Here is a 17,745-nt window from a genome sequence, read left to right on the forward strand (position 1 = left end):
TGCTGGACCTCCACCTTTAGTATTTTTGACTTACCCATATGTTTGTACTATTAATAAAGTTGAATAATGTTTGCATAATGTATTTAGATTAATTTGTTACACAAACACTGATCATCAATTTACTGCATTATTACACTTACTGATGACACATCTGTAGGAGATTACAGTAGTGGAATATTTAGTTACATACATACACAGTTGCAATACACAATATGAGTAATTACAATACAATACATATAAAGGGATAAGAATTGTAGTTCACTTGAACTCTTCCTGCTCAAATGTGAGCTGACTAACTTGATTATTAGCAGTAAGTCAGCTTGTTAGCATCGCTAGCACCGTGGCCTATAGGTCTGTATAATATACAAGAAAAGCAATTTGCTGTATGAAATGTAATCTTCATTCATGTTGTTATTTTCTGTGTGATAATGCATGTGCCTCCCTCCGTCTTTGAAACAATAACAAGTTCACTTTCTGAGCTGGCTTCAGGGTTTTGTAGAGCACTAAGAGAGAGAGAGAGAGAAGGTAGAACTGTTATTTACCAGTTTTCTCTCTACTGGCGCATCCATATTTATCATTTTTCTCTAATATTTTCTTGACTTGAATCATTACATTTTGCACAGTCTTCTTTAGGGTTCTTAAATGGGTCTAAAAGTCTCACAACTATGTGATAAAGACTCACAACCTTGATTTATGTATGGAGTCACAAGCCAAGAAGTTATCTGTTATTCTGCCATTTCTGCTCTGCTCTGAGCATGCTTGTAATGTAATAGGCTACTAGGGAGGGTCTCATAGCTATGTGTTGAGTCTGGTGCAGTGTTTTGTGTGTGAACAGATGTGCACTCAGACAAAAAAAATATTTTTTTTTATTATATTTTTTGAAAAAAAAAAAACAAACTTGCAGCTCACAGAGTGAAACGACAATGTACCATATATTTACACATTTTATCATTTTTTCCATTACAAATATTTGGGTGTTGTGTAGTGGTTGGTCATGAATGTCAAAACTTTTTCCACTGCTCAGTCAGCCTCAGCGAGCCTATTAGGACAGAAATCATCTGCTTTATTGCGAATATTTGATCTGATCAGGACATAAAGACAAACTGCACTGTAACACTGTAACTTGTGACGAGGTGCGTTTGAAGGCGGAGGAGTGCGTCCAATGGCACGGCCGAGGAGGCGGTGTGTGTGTGTGTGTGTGTGCTGACAGAGAGAGGCGGGCTGCAGCAGCCAGCTGTTGGAAATCAGCGCTCCTGAAACCATCCGCTGCAATACTGCATCAGGTGAATGTCTCCACATCAGCAGCACTGCACGGCCACTCTCCTCCTGCTCCGTCACGCACACCTATGCGTCTGATCCGCAACTTTTTATCAAGAGGCTGAAAGTCAGAAGTAAACAGGAGATCGAGGAACAGGTGAGAGCAGATGCTCTATTTCTGTGTTTTAAATAGGCTACGTGTGTCTTTTTCTGTGTGTGATTTCGGTTTTAAAGGCAAATGAGTTTCCTGGGGTTTCCTGCGCGGCAATATTTCATGACACAGCTGTGAGTGAAGTAGCCTACCTGTTGCTGTGTTGTCTACAGATGAGGCTATATTAGACAAGGGGTGCTTGGCAACTCGGGGACAGACAGGCTATTCTTAAACGGTCTATTTTGAATGACGTCAGCAATCTATTAGGCCTAATTAATCACAAACATTTTTTTAAGCTATGTATTTTTATGGTTTTTATTTTAGGCACGGTGCTCAAAATGAATCCGAGAACAGGCTGCACATCATCCAAAGAGTCCAGTCAGCACAGTCACACTGCACTTTAAGCTGTGTAGCTTCTTATTAATCAATATATTCAGATAGATAGATTTGACTGCTCAGTCTTCATTGGTAAAACTGCTGCTGCTCATTGTGATTATTCCCTTTCCCTCAGCTGTCATCAAGGTATGGCTCCTCTCATTCTTTGGATGTCCCATAACTTTACAAAGTCTAAAAAAACTTTTCCTCCCTTTTATTTATGGAAGGAGCTCAGCTCATGGCTGCTGCTGCTGCGTGTACCGATGATTCTCTGCATGACTCTATCAAAAATATCAAGGCAATTCAATTATCTCCTGTTAAAATTAGACAAATATTTCCTCACCATTGCTCTTGCAAAGGTCTGGTGGGCACATGAACTGTGTGACCCTGAAGCTGATACACGTACACACACAGATGTTTGAGTAGACTATAAAATGACTTTTTTAAAATTATTTTTTATGATGAGATGCTGTGTGTGCATGGCGTCTGACAGGGGGGTGTAGGTGAGTACAATCTTGGGCCTGTTTTTACCTTTTATCCCCATTATAGTTCCACAGTGTGTGAGTAACAATTTATAGAGCTGCTCTGTCGTAATAAGATGCTTTAAGTTCTTTTTTTTTCAAGTGGGGAGTTTGACATACCAGCTTCAGTCATTGTTGTGTGGCATGTGCCCTGTCAGTACAGAACAAGTTATTGGCTTCATGTTTACACGTGTTTTTTAAACCATTTTATAAGCCACCATGCTCTGAATGACTCATGGAAAGAAAACCACTGAAGCAGAAACCCCCAATACTCTACAAATGCCCTACTTTCCCCCCTTCTCATTCATGCGTACACAGTACAGTTCACAGCATCAAGAAAAGCATCTGTATACGATGCTAATGAGGAACATCACAGCAGCTCATCGACAAATCTGCTTTTTTCTGTGCGTGTGCGTTGTTGTCGCAGCAAGCTCCCGGGTGGTTCGTTTTCTGAAGATCCTGTGGCATATGTCAGAGAGTGGGTGCAGCTGGTGTCCCTCAACTGTGCCTGTGCTCAGTGTTTTCCACTGTAAGGCCTCTGGGAAGGCCTCTGCCAAAGGTGTTGCCTTTTCCCTGTAGAAGCCTGAGACCCATGGGCAAGTGTGTGTGTGTGTGTGTGTGTGTGCAATCATTGCACTGTTACCTGACAGACAGTGATTGTTTTGCATTCATGTTTTATCCTCTGGGACTTGACTTTGCAAACAAATAAATGAATGAATAAATAAAAGGCGCACCTCCTGTCAGAGGTCATCAGATGTTGACCTTGGAGATGAGAAGCCACAGGCAGCAGGGCACGCTGCTCACACTTCAACTGGCAGTTGTCGTACGAGGAACACATCCAGAATTAGCTGTGAGGCACGACCAGGTTTTTCCTGCCTGTTTCAGCCTTCAGGCCTTCAGCAGATCTTCTAAACCACACTGTAGCGAACACCGCACCAATTTGGCTGGAGGTGTAGATATTTTTACCAAGCCAGTCATGTGCTTCAATACGTCCGATAGTTGTCATTGACTCATACATGTGAAAGGAGAGGAACCTTCTGTAAAAGATAAAGATCTTTCTGCTCTGTTTAGAACATACGTCCCACTTCCCTCTATTCTCACAATTAACATGCATCAGTGTGAGCTTATATTGTCTCACTTCTGGTCCAGAAAAATGAAAAAACAACAGCCTGAACTGGAGTGTTCTCTGTGGTAGCTGAGTTGTTAGTGAGTCAGACCAATGCTGGTTTTTGTGGTCCCGTTTGTCTGCTGCAGGCTTCGTTGTGTACCATACGCTGTGATGAGTTTGTAAGCAGCTTTTAGTGTTGAGGTGCTTTTTGTCTCTGCAGTGTATAGAACTTTATAAGGTAATCATGAAGAAGGGGGGTTCTTCCAGAAAATACCCCGAATTCCTGTGTGCCAAGCTTACGTTGAGGGACAGCGGGCACTTTAGGGGTCGTGGGAACATGGGCGCCATATCCGCTCAGGCACCATCAGGAGGGGTAGGCGACTAAATATAGAGATGTGCGATACATGTCCAGAAGAAAGGGGAAAACCAGTGAAAACTCCTCTGGGCTTTGAAAGAAGTCAGGTCAGAAGAGTCACACCACCACTTAACGTGGATGTCTGAGATGGCTCATACAAGCTTGCAATGCAGCTGATTTCATGTTGTATGGTCTAGCAGCAAAGTGACTGGATGGTGTCAGAGACAAATGTCCTCTGATTTCACTTTTCTCTTAAGTGCATGGGCAGGAGAGGAGTGTCCAGACTAAGAACGACAACAGGGACATTCTCAAGCGAACCACAGCCCATCCCTGTCATTGCCCCTTCAAATCCGGCTTTTTCCCCCCCTGACCTGGTTGTGCATGAGAGAGGAGTGGGCGACTTCTTAGCAATCTTTCAAAAACACACCGTTTTCCTTCTACTGTTTGGTTTCAGCTATTGGCTGCTGAACCTTTAAAAGGAGCTGCAGACTGTATTTTTAACCCTGTCTCTTGGGGCCGTGTGGTGCAGCCGAGCACTGCGCTCCTGGCCCCGGGGTAACCCAGACTGCGAGGGTGTCATTCTGTGTGGACTGCTGGCCCGGCAAGAGCCGCTCTAACTTTAGACCACATCGCCTCATGGTTGTAAAAATAAACACTCTGCCCCTTACTTAGGGGAAGGGACTTGTGTCACTAGAACCAAACAGATGACATTTTCCCACCAGAATTAAATGAATGCGGGAAATATGGCTGAACGTTCTCTCACTTATTATCATAAAACTTAGCTGCAAGTCTTGATGTAAGGCTCAGATACAGCTGCTATAAGACATATGTGTTTTCGATCATCTACAGGAGGAGAGGTTGTAATGTTTTAGATCATTTGTACTGATTGTAATTGAAGGACATTCTTTTATCTGCCGTGCTGCTTAACAAATTTTTCTTTGATTTCACAGGTGTCAGCAAATAAAAAGGAAAAATGGGCCGAAAGAAAATACAAATATCTCGTATTCTTGACCAGAGGAACAGACAGGTTAGTCTATAAATATTTTTTATAGTTTTATTTACTTCTTATTCTTCAGTATTTTACAATTTTATATTACAGCTGCTAAATTAAAAAAAAGGTTATTCTATAAACAAATATTCTTCCAGCCTCTTCAATATGAGGATTACACTGCTTTTCTCTGGGACTGATAAATCAGTGGCCTAAAGCAGAGTTGAGATGAGACCTTTTACATACCTGTCGAGTGCTACACATAAAAAACAACTTATTGATTTTGGTGGAATTTCTTTTACGGGTAAGGTAACTCCATCTTTGAGAAATCATCAGCCGCCATACAGTCAGCTTAGTCTCAGTCTCAGGAGGACATGGTGGCGGGAGGGTGTCCATTTTTGGGCTGCTGAATTAAAAATGTATATCTTAGTACTGACACATGTCATTTTCAGTATCCATTTAATAACACAAATGTTTTTGGCTTCAAACCCCTTTTTTATATTTATATTATATTTATAATGTACAGTACATCACCCAAATGATCTAACTGGTTGTATATACCTTGAACACTGTGTTTACAGAAGATGTGATGTATATTAGCAGTAACTGTAGTGGTGTCATAGTTACATGTTATAATATTCTGTTGCTTGTTTTTTTTTTCATGTTGGAGTCCACTGGGTGGAAATACAAGCTTGATGACTAATATAGTGACTCGCTGCTCAAACACCAAAAAGACAGCGGGAGCTCTTCTGGTTTTTCACAGCGTGCAAAGTGATGAGGCCACATTGAAAGAGGAAATATGTTTAAGGCCAACAAGATACATTTAAAAGAAGATGAAGCAGATAACACAGATTACATATACAGTATAATCTTGATGTCTGTATACAGTGTGACTCTGACACCACAGAGAAATACTACTACTACTACTTTAAAAAAAACAAGAAAAGGAGTCAGTGAAAAACTTATTAAAGTGTGCTCAAAGTGCTCAAAACACGATTTGTTTCTCATATCTGATAGGAATGTTTTTTGGTGATAAGGTGTTTCTGTGGAGTTTTTCCTTATCTGAACTGGGTGTGTGAGGACAGACTGTGTTTTTTTTTGTTCTGCAGATTGTACAGCCTGCTGGGATGAACTTCAGGCAGTAAACACTGTCTATACTTGACTGTCAAAGAGTGTTAGAATTTCCAAGTGAAGAGTTTGAAATTGCAATCATTTTTCTTAACAAGTCTTACCAACATATTCCCTGTGCTTCATTTAATATGTTTATTCTCTCTTAAAAGTGTGTTTCTAAGCTGGTAAATGGCTGACATTTAAAGAAACAACCCTTTGTGTTTGGTTCATCATAGGTCACCTTCACCAAGCGAAAGTTTGGTCTGATGAAGAAGGCTTACGAGCTTAGCGTGCTCTGCGACTGCGAGATCGCCCTCATCATCTTCAACAGCACCAACCGACTCTTCCAGTACGCCAGCACTGACATGGATAAAGTGCTGCTGAAATACACAGAGTACAGCGAGCCACACGAGAGCCGCACCAACACGGACATACTGGAGGTACAAGCTGAAGCAATGATTTCAAAATGACTGTAGGGTGAGGCATGTTGAATAAAAAGGCCCTCACATGTCCGTCATGTGCTTCATCATACGCTTTTCTTATGTTCTGCTTCAGACCCTGCGCAGGAAAGGCCTCGGCCTGGACGGCTCTGAGCTGGACAGCGAGGAGAGCATGCAAGTGGCAGCTGACAAATATCCTCCCACTGAGGGCATAGATCTTTCTGTGGCTCGCCCACGTTTCTATGTCAGTCCACACACACACCTCATACACACATTTTGATGCTACAAAACTACATAATACACAGCTCATGCGTTGTCATATATCACAGTTAGTGTGTTTTACTGCTCAGGCTCCCTCACTGTTGTCACCGGAGACACAGTTCCTGGTGTCTGCAGGCTGTGAAAACAGTTTTCCTAACTCTGCTGCTGGATCCAGCATGGCCTCCCACAGACCTCCAAGCTTCAAACCTCTGAGCTCCAGAGCCGGCTCTGCCAGCCCTGCCACACCTCACACACACACTGCATTCATGTCTCCACACTCAGGTGAGCACACCAGAAGTATTTAGTACCATTTCAATCACATAATCAGTTAAATCTACAATAAATAATCTAAATTAAGAAAATGTATTTTTTAATTTAATTGTAGTGAAAACACAAGCTATGTGTAATTTTACATTTTCAAATTTGCATTGTTGTACAGTTAATACAGTAATATTAAGCAGAAAAATGTCTTCAGACTTTAAATAGAGGCAAAGCTTTTCAGATGAAAATCCATTAACCACTCTTCTGGTTTCTTGCTAAAAGTTGACATGTGTACTGTCAACCATCTGTGCAGCTGGCCGTGAACTCACAGGAAGTGTGTGTGTGTGTGTGTGTGTGTGCGTGTGCGTGCTAATCCACACATGCTGTCAGCCTGTTTTGTGAAACTGGCCCTTCACCAGTGTAACAGCAGCTATAACCAGTTCTGTGGTTTATACACAGAATACATCACACCTGCATTTCTGCCTCTTATACAGACATTAAGTATGTGGACGACGTCCTTCCACTCTGATCAGTAGTGTTTCTAAATGCAGCATTATGTTTTGGACACTGTTTTGTCTGTATGATTTTACACTGGTATACAGTGTGTTCTTCATCCTGTAAACTGACAGATGACTGTTCAGACTGGATTCAAAGGTCGAACTAAAAGAAGAACAGACACAGAGGGAGGTGAAGAATATATCAAAATGGACTCTGGCCGTATCACTTCCTGCTTCTTTCTCTCACTCTTCAGGTATCGGCTACTCCATGTTCTCCCACGGCAACCTGAATCGAGCTCTGGACATGAAAAGCCCTCCTCCTCCTCCTCCGCTGGGTCTGGGCAGTGAGAACCTGCGAGCAGATGCTGTTAATCAGGGCATGGGGGCCACACGTGCTAACCACAACTCTGCTGTCAGTAGTTTCTACTATCCAGTGTGATCTACATAAATAGGTGTCAAAGTAACATATGCTGCTGTGCCTGAAGTTGCTTATTGAAAATGATAGAGGTTCACAGTTTTTTTTTGTATGTGACTCATACTACTTAGAATTATGAGTTATTGAGCATGAGTGAGTAACAGCACTGTACACTACAAGCTCATGATTTTCTGTATGCCTGCTTCTCTTTCCTGATCATCAGAGGGGTCTGTTGTACCAGGGCCTGCACAGCGGCAGCTCCATGGTTGCCATGGGGAAGGCAGGGCTGTTGGGTCACAGTCTGGGGGGCTATGGCCTGCCCTCACCCGGAGCCTCTGGTATGTTCGCTATACATAATCTGTCTTGTCAAACAAAAATACAGCAACATTAGAGTAACAGAAGTAGGAAAAAGGAGTAGGTTAGATGTGATGATTCAGACTACACCTGTCTGTAATCATGAAGCTATGGTGGCTATGCTGAGAGTTACCTCTAAAATAAATTAGAATACAGATCACAGAATATAGAGCAAAACTACAGAGTTCACTTACAGAAACATGTGCAATAGGCCAGGCTGTCTACTTTCTATTTTCTGTATTTTTGTATTTACTATTTAAAAAAAGGATTGTTGAAAGATAGAAAGATAATGTGTCTTGATCTGTTTTATCTGAAGCTGTTTCGATTTTGTCTCCTATTTTTTTTACATTTGTTAACGTCTGTTCTTTTATATTTTCAGAGTACAGCCAACCTGGTTTTTATCACTCTGTTAGTTTACAGCGAGGAACAGTGAACCCCTGGCAAGCACCTCAGGAGCCCCACGGGCCTCATATAAGTCCAGGGTAAGCATGTTATATGTTTCTATAGACAAGCACTGTGTGGATAGAATATGGACTCATTGATCAGAAAGCTGGACCTGCACACTGATGTTAGCTCCCACAGTATTTCCTCTTTTGGTGTAAGATCAGCCTCAGGCTAGGCTGAAATCAGACAAATGATCACAATATAAGACAAAAATTGAAAAGATATTACAAATAATCAAAAGAAAATGGGTCTAATTAACATTATAAAAAATAGACTAACAGATTAATCACAAAGGGTTACATTAAATTAGTATTTGAATGTGGAAACATTTTTTCACATAACATATGTAGAACATAAATATAAAATATGAACCCATATGTTGTGCTGCCTTATGTTATTTTTTATATACAAGGATTTGGAGTACAATTTATAATGGTGGATGATTGGACAATAACAAAGCCATCAAGCTGCATCTGATAACCTCTGGCCGTAACTGCACGTGTGTTCCTCTCCTCCTCCATTTTGCTGTTTCCAGGATGTCCACTGGGGGGTGCTCCTTCCCTTCTCATTCCTGCTCTTCACCTTCTCCACATCAGCCATCCCTCAACCTCAGCATCAAATCAGAGCGGAGCTCTCCTGAGCTCATGTCCTCACCTACCTCCCCTCCTCTTCACCACCTCAGGCAGCATTCTCCAATCAGCAACCCTGACTCAGCTCACCATAGCCCTCTGGAAACCCGTTCAGCCAATGGGACGAAAGAGTTTCCCAAATCCGGCTTTCCACATGACAGGGAAGAAGGAGGGCAGCCTGTCAGGCAGTTAGAGATGAGTGATAGCTGGCAGAGATAGCCAGCTGCTGCAGTCTCCCATTCAACAGCTATTTTCCAACATGACCAGGTGCGGCCGATGTGTCCCCATCATCCCAGAGAGGAACACCGCTCTCTGCCTTCTCACTCTGAGCTGGTCTCAAATTTCTTCTCTGCATCACTCGTTCGGTCACATGAGGAGATAGATGGGTTCAGACTTTTGCTTTTTGTTTGGTTAGATTTAGGTTTCTGTGTGGAGCTAATGTGAATCAAAAATACTGCTTTAAATGTGTTTTGTTCTGTTTCTTTAACGTTCTTTAACGTTAGCTGCAGCAGCACAGCGGGACCAACTCAAGTTCTCCAAAAGTGCAAACCCCCACAAAGCATAACTAACTGTTTGGCAGCAAGGTGTGAGTGCTTATGCAGAAAAACAGCAGTAAGAATACACAACAACAAAGGCTTTGCATCACTGTTAATATAAACCAGGCAGATATCTCACAGGAGAATTGTTCTTCATGGAAATAGTGAAACGTCTCCACAGTAGGGCATTTTGAAGGATAGAACCTGATTTCATTCATTTTCAAGTTTTTATTTTATTTTATTTTATTTTATTTTTTTAACAGTGCTGATTTTTGGTCACCACAGATTTTCATCTGTCTGTGCCAGATGTGAAGAAATGCCGTCCTCATGTTTGCTGGTCTGACTTCCAGAAGGAGATGGTTCAGCAAAAGCTCCGTCCTCTGGTGTTATCAGTCTTGAGCGGGGTCCAACTATAAGGCTATATTAGATGACTGCTATTAGTAATATGAAAAAATATTTGACCTTAGAGAAACAAAAAGCGGAAGCTTCCTTTAAAAATAGACAACATTTGCAAGATTTTTACTTATTTGTCAAACTAAATTCCACTGAATTCAGTGTAAGATTTCAATGTACAGCATCAAAGATTGGAGATAATGTTTAAGACCAACTTGAATAATGTCAAACACACCTTTAAAATCCTAGGTAATTTTGGAGTCTGTGTTATGTGTTTTCAGGTTTGTGTTAAAGCTTTAATGGCAGTCATCGTGAAGACCAAAGTGTTTAAATACCACGTCTATGCACTGCAGCTCAAACACAACAACAGCCAAAGATGTGTGTTTGTTTGTATTGGGTCTAATTTGAGCACACAAATATCAGCTTCTTTTTCTGAAGGGCTTCAATAGTGAGTGCACATAGTAAACATGACTGAGCTCAGTATATTTAGATAATGTGTAAAAAAATGAGTCTGAATATTTATAGGATATATATTTTACAAAACACATCTGCTTTTGATCATGTCTGTATTTGTTTTATTTTTTAATTTAATTTAATTTCATTTACTTTTTTTTGGTTAGTGTATAAAACAATGGAAAATGGTCAGGGTGTTTCCACTTTGGTCCACAAGGGGTCGCACCATCATAATGACTGGGTCTGGGGGGAACTGGGGAGCGGAGATGAGATGAGCCTAAACTATTGATAATCAATTATCTAATGAATGTGTACAGTCATCCTGATACATTTAACAAATACATCATTTTGAAAAAAATCTGTTGTTAGATGGAGATATTGGAATTTTAATTTCTGCTGTGGAATGAACTCTCTTTTCATTTTATTGCAGTTGATATATTTTAACATGACAAACCAAGTTATCAGTATTCTGATGTTTTGGATATTTTTATGTTTGTTGAAGGCTTCACTTACAGAACAGAGATAGATTTTTATTTGACATTTCCTTTAAATAAAAACAGTTTCATTTGTATGTCCGGCCCGGTCTGATGTAGTTTATCTTTCTTTTGGAGAATAAATGTAATTCAGTTGTGTTGCCTGTTTTTTTTTAATGTACATTCAGCCTGAAGATAAAATGCCATCCTCTGTGAAGCTTTCATGTGTCCATTTATTTCGTCATGTTCACCTACATTACATCTTTTGAACACACACACTCCCTCATTATCATGTCAGGTCTCTGTCAGGCAGCTCACCACGAAGCCACCAAATGGACCGCTTAAAAGCCCGAAGACATTTATGGCTTCAAAAAAACATTTCAACACAAAAAGGCTCATTTCCACAGCTGGTTGTCTCACATTAACTATACTAGTACGTTTTTATATCCTACCCCTATGGAGCATTTGCCTATTTTTCCATTTCATCTAACAGCCAAAGGGGGCAACATGGAGGAGCCGAGCTCTGGTCTGTCTCTGTCATCTCTCCTCCCTAAATGAAAAGAGACTTTCACCAGGGTCATGTCTGGTCTGGTCCCCTGAGATCAGGCTGGGCCCAGTCTGTAGGGCATGTCTGGGTCCTGTGCATGCGCGCACACACACACACACACACACACACACATCCTAGTCTCTATGGCAACTACAGCCAGCCATGGCTGCACTGACTCCGGCCTGCTACAGAGTCTACAGAGTAGACTGAGAGGGGCCCTGAGGCCTCCAGCACAGATGCACATAAGTAATGTAATTATATAAACATGTCAGTTCTGTCACCTTTCAGTTCATTAGGGTGGACACTCACAGAGAAGGAACAGAGTTCCACCAGTCATGGTAGGTAAAGGCATTGCTCAAACCTAACAGCAGCACCAACATATCTTTGAATATTATCCTTTGAACCCACTGATGTGTTAACTGGTGTACTCCCAAATTTCTTCACTTCTCACTTTGTGTTGATATCATTGAAACATGTACAAAAAATAGTGAGGTGCCTGTCCCTCCTTAAATTAGAAAACCTTTGTGATTTTCCATTGCACTTGGAAGTCAAATATCACCAATAAATCATGTCAGCTTTCAGACAAAGAGCCTCTCCAGGCTCGCTATGGTGAAAGGTCACGTTCCTCAACTTGTGCTATGCAACTGGCATGTAAATGTGAATGTTTTTACTGTCACGAAGCTTATAAATCTAGTCTGCATGATTTTAAACTGGTTATGGAATTTGTGAGTGCAGCCAAACTAGATGATGTTCAAGAAATTCATCATTTTCTATAGCCAGGCGGAGCAGCTGTAAACACGTCTTCCCAGACTCTTGAGGGGCATCAAGTTCATAGTAATTATCAGCGATTAAAGAATGATCTTCTCAGGAGGTTGAGGTCAGAGATCACTCCATTGTCATGCATGATGTCCTTTGTCAATTGGAGCACCAGTCCTGCAAAAGAAATGTTTCAACTGAAATATCTCCCACGCTCCTCCAGGGAAGACAGAATTAAGTAAGGAACTTCAAAATGGCATGAAAAAAAGGAACATGTTTTTATTGAGCTGCACACAGTCACACACACAAACAAAAAGCATTCAGGTTACAGCCAGATTTTACACACCATGCATTCAAAGAAAATAATCTCCTAAAGCAACTTTTCACACTGGACTTCACAGTATAATGATTTCAGAGCAATCAATGCAAATATAAATCTAAAAACACACTAAAAATCAAACAAGGTACAAAAATGTACAGAATTACAGTCTGTATCATTTCTAGATAAATGTTATTTGAGGCTTCATAAATAAATAAATAGAACACACCGATGACAGTTGAAAAGAAGGCTTTGATTAATATGGCTAAAAACAACTGAGCAAAACTCAAATTAAGACACTGCAACTTAAACTGCTGCTGATTGGTAGTGTTTAAAAAAAACAACCGGTGAATCAATACAACATGTGTCTGGAGTGTTAATTTTAATGTATCCACATGTTCTATTCTAAATATACATGGAGGAAGGAGATTTTAAAACTGACTCAAAATCCCTGAGCTCCCAGGCACTTAGACTGAAAAAGCAACAGCTCCTCAGTGTTTGGCTTTCAGACACTGTTACACTGAGCAGGACGGATCTGAGCTCTAACTAGCTAGCTCTAACTAAAAGAGAAGAACAGCAAAGACAAAAAAAAAACAACAAAAAATAACACGTAGCACTCTTGAATCGGTTCTTTAGGGGAGACAGTAAAGTCCCTCATAAAAAATACATCTTACTATTCAGGGATTAAGTATAAACTCCTGCCCTGGTACCAGTAAATATCTTAAATGCAGCATTTATCAGTGTTCTGAAGAAAACACTTCGGGTAACACTGGCATAGATATATGAGGAAAAAAGTTGCGGAGAGGTGTTCTGCTAAAGAGGTGAAAAATGTCTGAGGGGCCTGTATCACAACAAGCGAGGGAGATTAGATTTTATGCCCGTCTTTGGATTTAACTTGGGTTTTTAAACCATAGGAAAAAAAATATGGAACCCTGAAATAATCTTTTGGACTGGATCCTGATATGTAGGTTACATAAAGTGACAGCAGAGCATTTTCATACAGCAGTACTGCTCGTTTTGAGAGGTAATGTTTTTTGTACAACTATCTGATCCCAGAGTTAGCTGAACTTTTCTAACAAAGATTTCCTCTTCTTTCTATGTTGATTGTGCTTGGATGAGTAAATCCACACTTCAGTGAGCCAAATGATAACGAGCTTTATGATACAGGTTAATAAGAGACTTAGAGACTCTGAGACACAGAGACTTAGACAAAGCTGATGTGATACAGGCCCCCTGTCCTTTCTGTATATTTGTGAGATTGGTGACAGTACTCTGTTGGTCACATACCCTTAAACCAACAAAGTGGTCAATGTTGCAGCAGACAGAGTCCAACCTTGATGCGTTTCTACCAAAAACAAGGTGAAATCTGTCAGTAGTTGAGTCTCAGCGAGATGTCCCCTCCTCTGTCTGCATTGCACTGCCTGTATGTATAAAAGCTGTGCACTGTGTTTTCCTCAGTTCTGCATCAGGTACTGATGGAAATAGATGCCAAACAGAGAGCTGATGACCTGGCAGGCGGCTACCCACCAAGTGAGGAAGGCAAAGAAACCTCGGAAGAAGAGTGGAGTGAGGACAGAGCGCAGCGCTGTGAAGGTCTCTGACAAACGAGCTACAGTGGCCTGGATGTCCTCCTCCATGTCCTCCACCCCCTCTTCATCATCATCCAAACCACTAGGCAGGACAGGTGCAGCTGTGGGCAGCACCAAAGCTGGCGTCACCCCAGGGGTCTCCTCAGCACTTGTACTCCAGGAAAAGTCCCCTGAACGAAGTCAATGCTTGTTACATTCACAAACACTGAAACTTGAGTTGTTAAACATTCAACTGCAACCATCACCTGGCCTGGATCTGTATAGAATCTGGCCTACCACTGGCTCTCACAACCATTGAATTAAAGCAGAATGTCTTGACTTTACTCACATCATGAGTGTTTCATTTTAAATTAATTGTGGTTCACAGTGGCAAAAGGCCAAAAAACTTACCCAGTGCCTTAAGTGCCAGTGTAGAGAAGAGGATGAGCAGGACAGGAACCAGATACTGAAGAGTAACTACTGTCAGGTAGCAAAACACACGTGTAACCTAAAAAAACAAAATAGCATTAACCTGTTAACGTTATTATCATAAGATGGCCAGAAGAAATCAGAGTACAGGACCTAACCCTGTGCCTGACCTTCCTTTGGATGTCTATGGCGGCAATACGCCCTGCCTCCTTCTTCATCTGCTCCACCCACTTCTGAGCAAGGTTGAGGTAGGCTTGCAGGTGGTAACGGGTCAGAGCCAGCCGCAGCACACACAGTGCCATGATGATCCACAGGCGCATACTGTCAAACACTGCACTGGGCACACTGTAAGAGAGAGACCATCAGAAACTAGCCAGGAGGAGCTTCTGTGTTCCTTAAATGTTGTTTGTTAGAACTGATGTCATTTCACTGGATAAAATTAAAAAACATGCGCACTCACATTGTGACAGAGGTCTTTCCCATAGGTGCATTGGCCAGGAAGTCTCTTGCAATGGGTTTCACCCACAGGACCAAGACAATGACTGGAGACATAAAACTCATATGCAGCAAAATCCTGTCAAGAAGGGGACACTGTCAGGGACTGCTGAGAAAATAAAGCATGACTGACAAAGAGCATTTCTCTTTTTTCACATGTTACTGTGCTTACTGGATGAGTGGACGGTCTGAGTTCATCTGTACAGCATCTAGATGAGTCTGAGCCAGGCGCAGCCCTGGGAAGGCCAGGAGAGCACCAATATATGCACAGACAGCAGCCAGACCGAGCTTCACAGTCAGCTTAGTCACTGGGATTCTAAAGTGAAAACAACCAAACACAACAGACAAACATTATTACTGCATGTATAATGGCCATCTTATCTGTTCCCCATTCAAGACTATCAATGTTTTAGTTTTTTGGAGAGACACTTACGACCACTGAGCGTAGCCCTGCTGTTTGGCAAAGATCTCCAAGCTGTCAAACAGGCTGGAAAAGCCCGACTCGAGGCCGAACTCCAGGTAGTCCTCTCTGACCACCAGCACCAGCATGGCCACCAGCAAAGACAGAAAGCCAAATGCGAGGCACACGGAGCGCTCACCGCCCTCCTCAGAACGGAAGTAGTGGCCCATCAGAGTGTGAAGGGTCTTTCTGAGAGTTATAAGTTAAATGAAAGCAACTGAGAGGTGATAGTAATACATGCTTAAGGTCTTACACAGGTGTGGTGAAATTAGGATTCTTGTTGAAGGATACAGACTGAAGAGAACAGTTAGGACACACCAGATGGCACCGATATTGACCTCTTTACTGGCATCTACCACACTGTAGTAACATTCGGTGAACAGGAAGACCCCTGCGGCATACACTGCAAAATCTACAAGCCACTGGTACTCCAGAAAGAAACGTAATACTGTGAACAGAAAAGAAGTACAAAGCATTAGGTGTCTACAGAGGTAATTTTGTGCCATTACTGTTAATTAAAATTACATTTTCTTGAAGCAAACAATGCTGAAGAACACTGAATGTGTACTGTGCTAGTTAGGTAGTCAACTGCTGAGCTTAAGGGTCTGTGTACTTGCAAAATATAACCTGTGATGTAGATAAAGGTTTGTTTGTTTTACCAAGTGCGTCAATCACGTTGACCGGAGCTTTTTCTAGGTGAAGGTCGATGTCTTTGGGCACAGTGAGAGGCTTGCTCTCCCCATTCTGTCTCCTGGTAACAAAGACAAAACAGGAACATGCTGGTGAGATCAGGATGAAGAAGATCTGTACTTATGAGACTGAATGTTGCATTCCTGGTAGAAAACCTTTGGATCACAAGTGAAACAGGCTCAACTGTATCATTTGACTAAACAAATAATCACAAATGGAAGAAGAAAACAAACTTTCATGAGATGACAGACCCTCCCCCACTGCCCACCTGTCTCTTCTGTTTGGTTTTGGCATCTGTTTTCCTGCCAAGGCACAAAGCTCTCCTTCTGAAGGGTGTTTGAATCTGAACAAACTAGACAGAAAAACAACAGTATGTATAAACAGTGCACAGCACATGCTGTGTATGATGTATAATGGGATTTAGAGGGTGACAATACCTGCCGTTGCAGACGAGCCAGCGTGCGAATGAGCAATGAGGAGCCATCTTCTGCATAATGCTGGCGGCCAGCAGGCTGACCACCAGCTGAACTCCCATCAGCGCCTGTAAGAAGAAGAAACGCACATTCTTAACTTTGAAACTCACAGATTCACATTAGCACAGAACACATTACACCTATAGGTAAGTTAGGCTGTAGCCTAATGTAGAAGCTAAGTTACACATACCATGATAAAAGCTAAAGCCTGCAAGTGCAACCTGAAACACGGGGCGTGTTGAAAGCTCCTGCGAAATGAATGAAACTTAGCAAATGGCTAAGTGCTAAATTTAGCTAAACTCCACCACCTGTCAGTGCTGTTGCAGGCTTTAGCTAGCTAGCATTAGCGAACTAGCCCTCATAGTCCCCGTTACTAGCAAAATAAGCTCGCTGGCGAACCATGCAAGACGTTGTAAGCACTAGTAATTAGACACGTTAATACTGGAGTGTGAAAATACTTACCATCGCGTCTCCAAAAAGATGAACGTTTAAAGAATGTAGCTGTCGGAGCTTCTTCTCATGCAGGAAAGTCTTGGACAGCTGAATCCATTGACATGTGAAACTGCTGCATGTCCCGGATGTAATTGTGGCGTCAAGAGATGCCTTCAGGTGCTCTGCGAGAGCGGAGTAAATTCTAACGATTTTAACAACAGGAGCTAATAGATCCACAGCTGGAGTTAGAGCATTCACATAGACCTATTTTAATCATTTCTCAGGCTGCTTTACGTCCGTTTATCAGGTCGTCTACTACCACTGCCTTTTACTACAAGTGTAAGATTATTATTATTACTCATTCACATACCCAGAGAAGGCAGTTGTTTTCCAATCAACCACCGATTAACAGCGCGTCCATTGCCTCTATGTCCTTAATGTTACATTAAAATGGCGTTTAAAATATTAATAAAATCGGAGTTTCCCCCTTATAATGTCACAACTGAATATAGAAGTTGCATGGTAGACACGTCGGTCAGTTTTATGTGAAGCATG

General features: G+C 41.7%; 2 protein-coding genes across 3 annotated transcripts; one reads left to right on the plus strand and one right to left on the minus strand.

Annotated features, from left to right (window-relative positions):
• Window positions 1–1,247: 1,247 nt before the first annotated feature.
• mef2b (myocyte enhancer factor 2b) lies at window positions 1,248–10,530 on the plus strand. 2 transcript variants are annotated; one of them, XM_028404130.1, is made up of 9 exons: window positions 1,248–1,414; window positions 4,718–4,794; window positions 6,102–6,305; window positions 6,421–6,549; window positions 6,656–6,848; window positions 7,579–7,736; window positions 7,963–8,077; window positions 8,473–8,575; window positions 9,073–10,530. In XM_028404130.1, the coding sequence occupies exons 2-9, from the start codon at window positions 4,741–4,743 to the stop codon at window positions 9,383–9,385; spliced, it is 1,269 nt and encodes a 422-aa protein (XP_028259931.1). In that variant the 5' UTR covers window positions 1,248–1,414; window positions 4,718–4,740; the 3' UTR covers window positions 9,386–10,530. The 2 variants fall into 2 exon arrangements, with proteins under 2 accessions (XP_028259931.1, XP_028259932.1); XM_028404131.1 differs by lacking the exon at window positions 1,248–1,414 and adding an exon at window positions 4,491–4,624.
• A 2,098-nt stretch (window positions 10,531–12,628) lies between these two features.
• On the minus strand, window positions 12,629–17,316 carry tmem161a (transmembrane protein 161A). The gene is made up of 11 exons (XM_028403719.1): window positions 17,221–17,316; window positions 16,723–16,826; window positions 16,554–16,637; window positions 16,255–16,346; window positions 15,887–16,043; window positions 15,569–15,784; window positions 15,308–15,451; window positions 15,101–15,214; window positions 14,811–14,985; window positions 14,623–14,719; window positions 12,629–14,402 (listed from the first exon to the last, which is right to left on the minus strand). Exons 1-11 carry the CDS (start codon window positions 17,221–17,223, stop codon window positions 14,098–14,100), a joined length of 1,491 nt encoding a protein of 496 aa, XP_028259520.1. The 5' UTR covers window positions 17,224–17,316; the 3' UTR covers window positions 12,629–14,097.
• Between the last annotated feature and the right edge of the window lie 429 nt (window positions 17,317–17,745).

Source organism: Parambassis ranga, chromosome 4 (assembly GCF_900634625.1).
Source record: "Parambassis ranga chromosome 4, fParRan2.1, whole genome shotgun sequence".
Taxonomy (NCBI): domain Eukaryota; kingdom Metazoa; phylum Chordata; class Actinopteri; family Ambassidae; genus Parambassis; species Parambassis ranga.

What these genes read in the sequence shown, in the direction of transcription:
- mef2b (XM_028404130.1), top strand. Translation starts at nt 4,741, where the DNA reads ATGGGCCGAAAGAAAATACAAATATCTCGTATTCTTGACCAGAGGAAC. An exon ending in TTGACCAGAGGAACAGACAG is followed by an intron (nt 4,795 to 6,101) that starts GTTAGTCTATAA and finishes GGTTCATCATAG; the next exon opens with GTCACCTTCACCAAGCGAAA. An exon ending in ATTCATGTCTCCACACTCAG is followed by an intron (nt 6,849 to 7,578) that starts GTGAGCACACCA and finishes CTCACTCTTCAG; the next exon opens with GTATCGGCTACTCCATGTTC.
- tmem161a (XM_028403719.1), bottom strand. An exon ending in CAACGTGATTGACGCACTTG is followed by an intron (nt 16,044 to 16,254) that starts GTAAAACAAACA and finishes TTCTGTTCACAG; the next exon opens with TATTACGTTTCTTTCTGGAG. An exon ending in CCATAGACATCCAAAGGAAG is followed by an intron (nt 14,720 to 14,810) that starts GTCAGGCACAGG and finishes TTGTTTTTTTAG; the next exon opens with GTTACACGTGTGTTTTGCTA.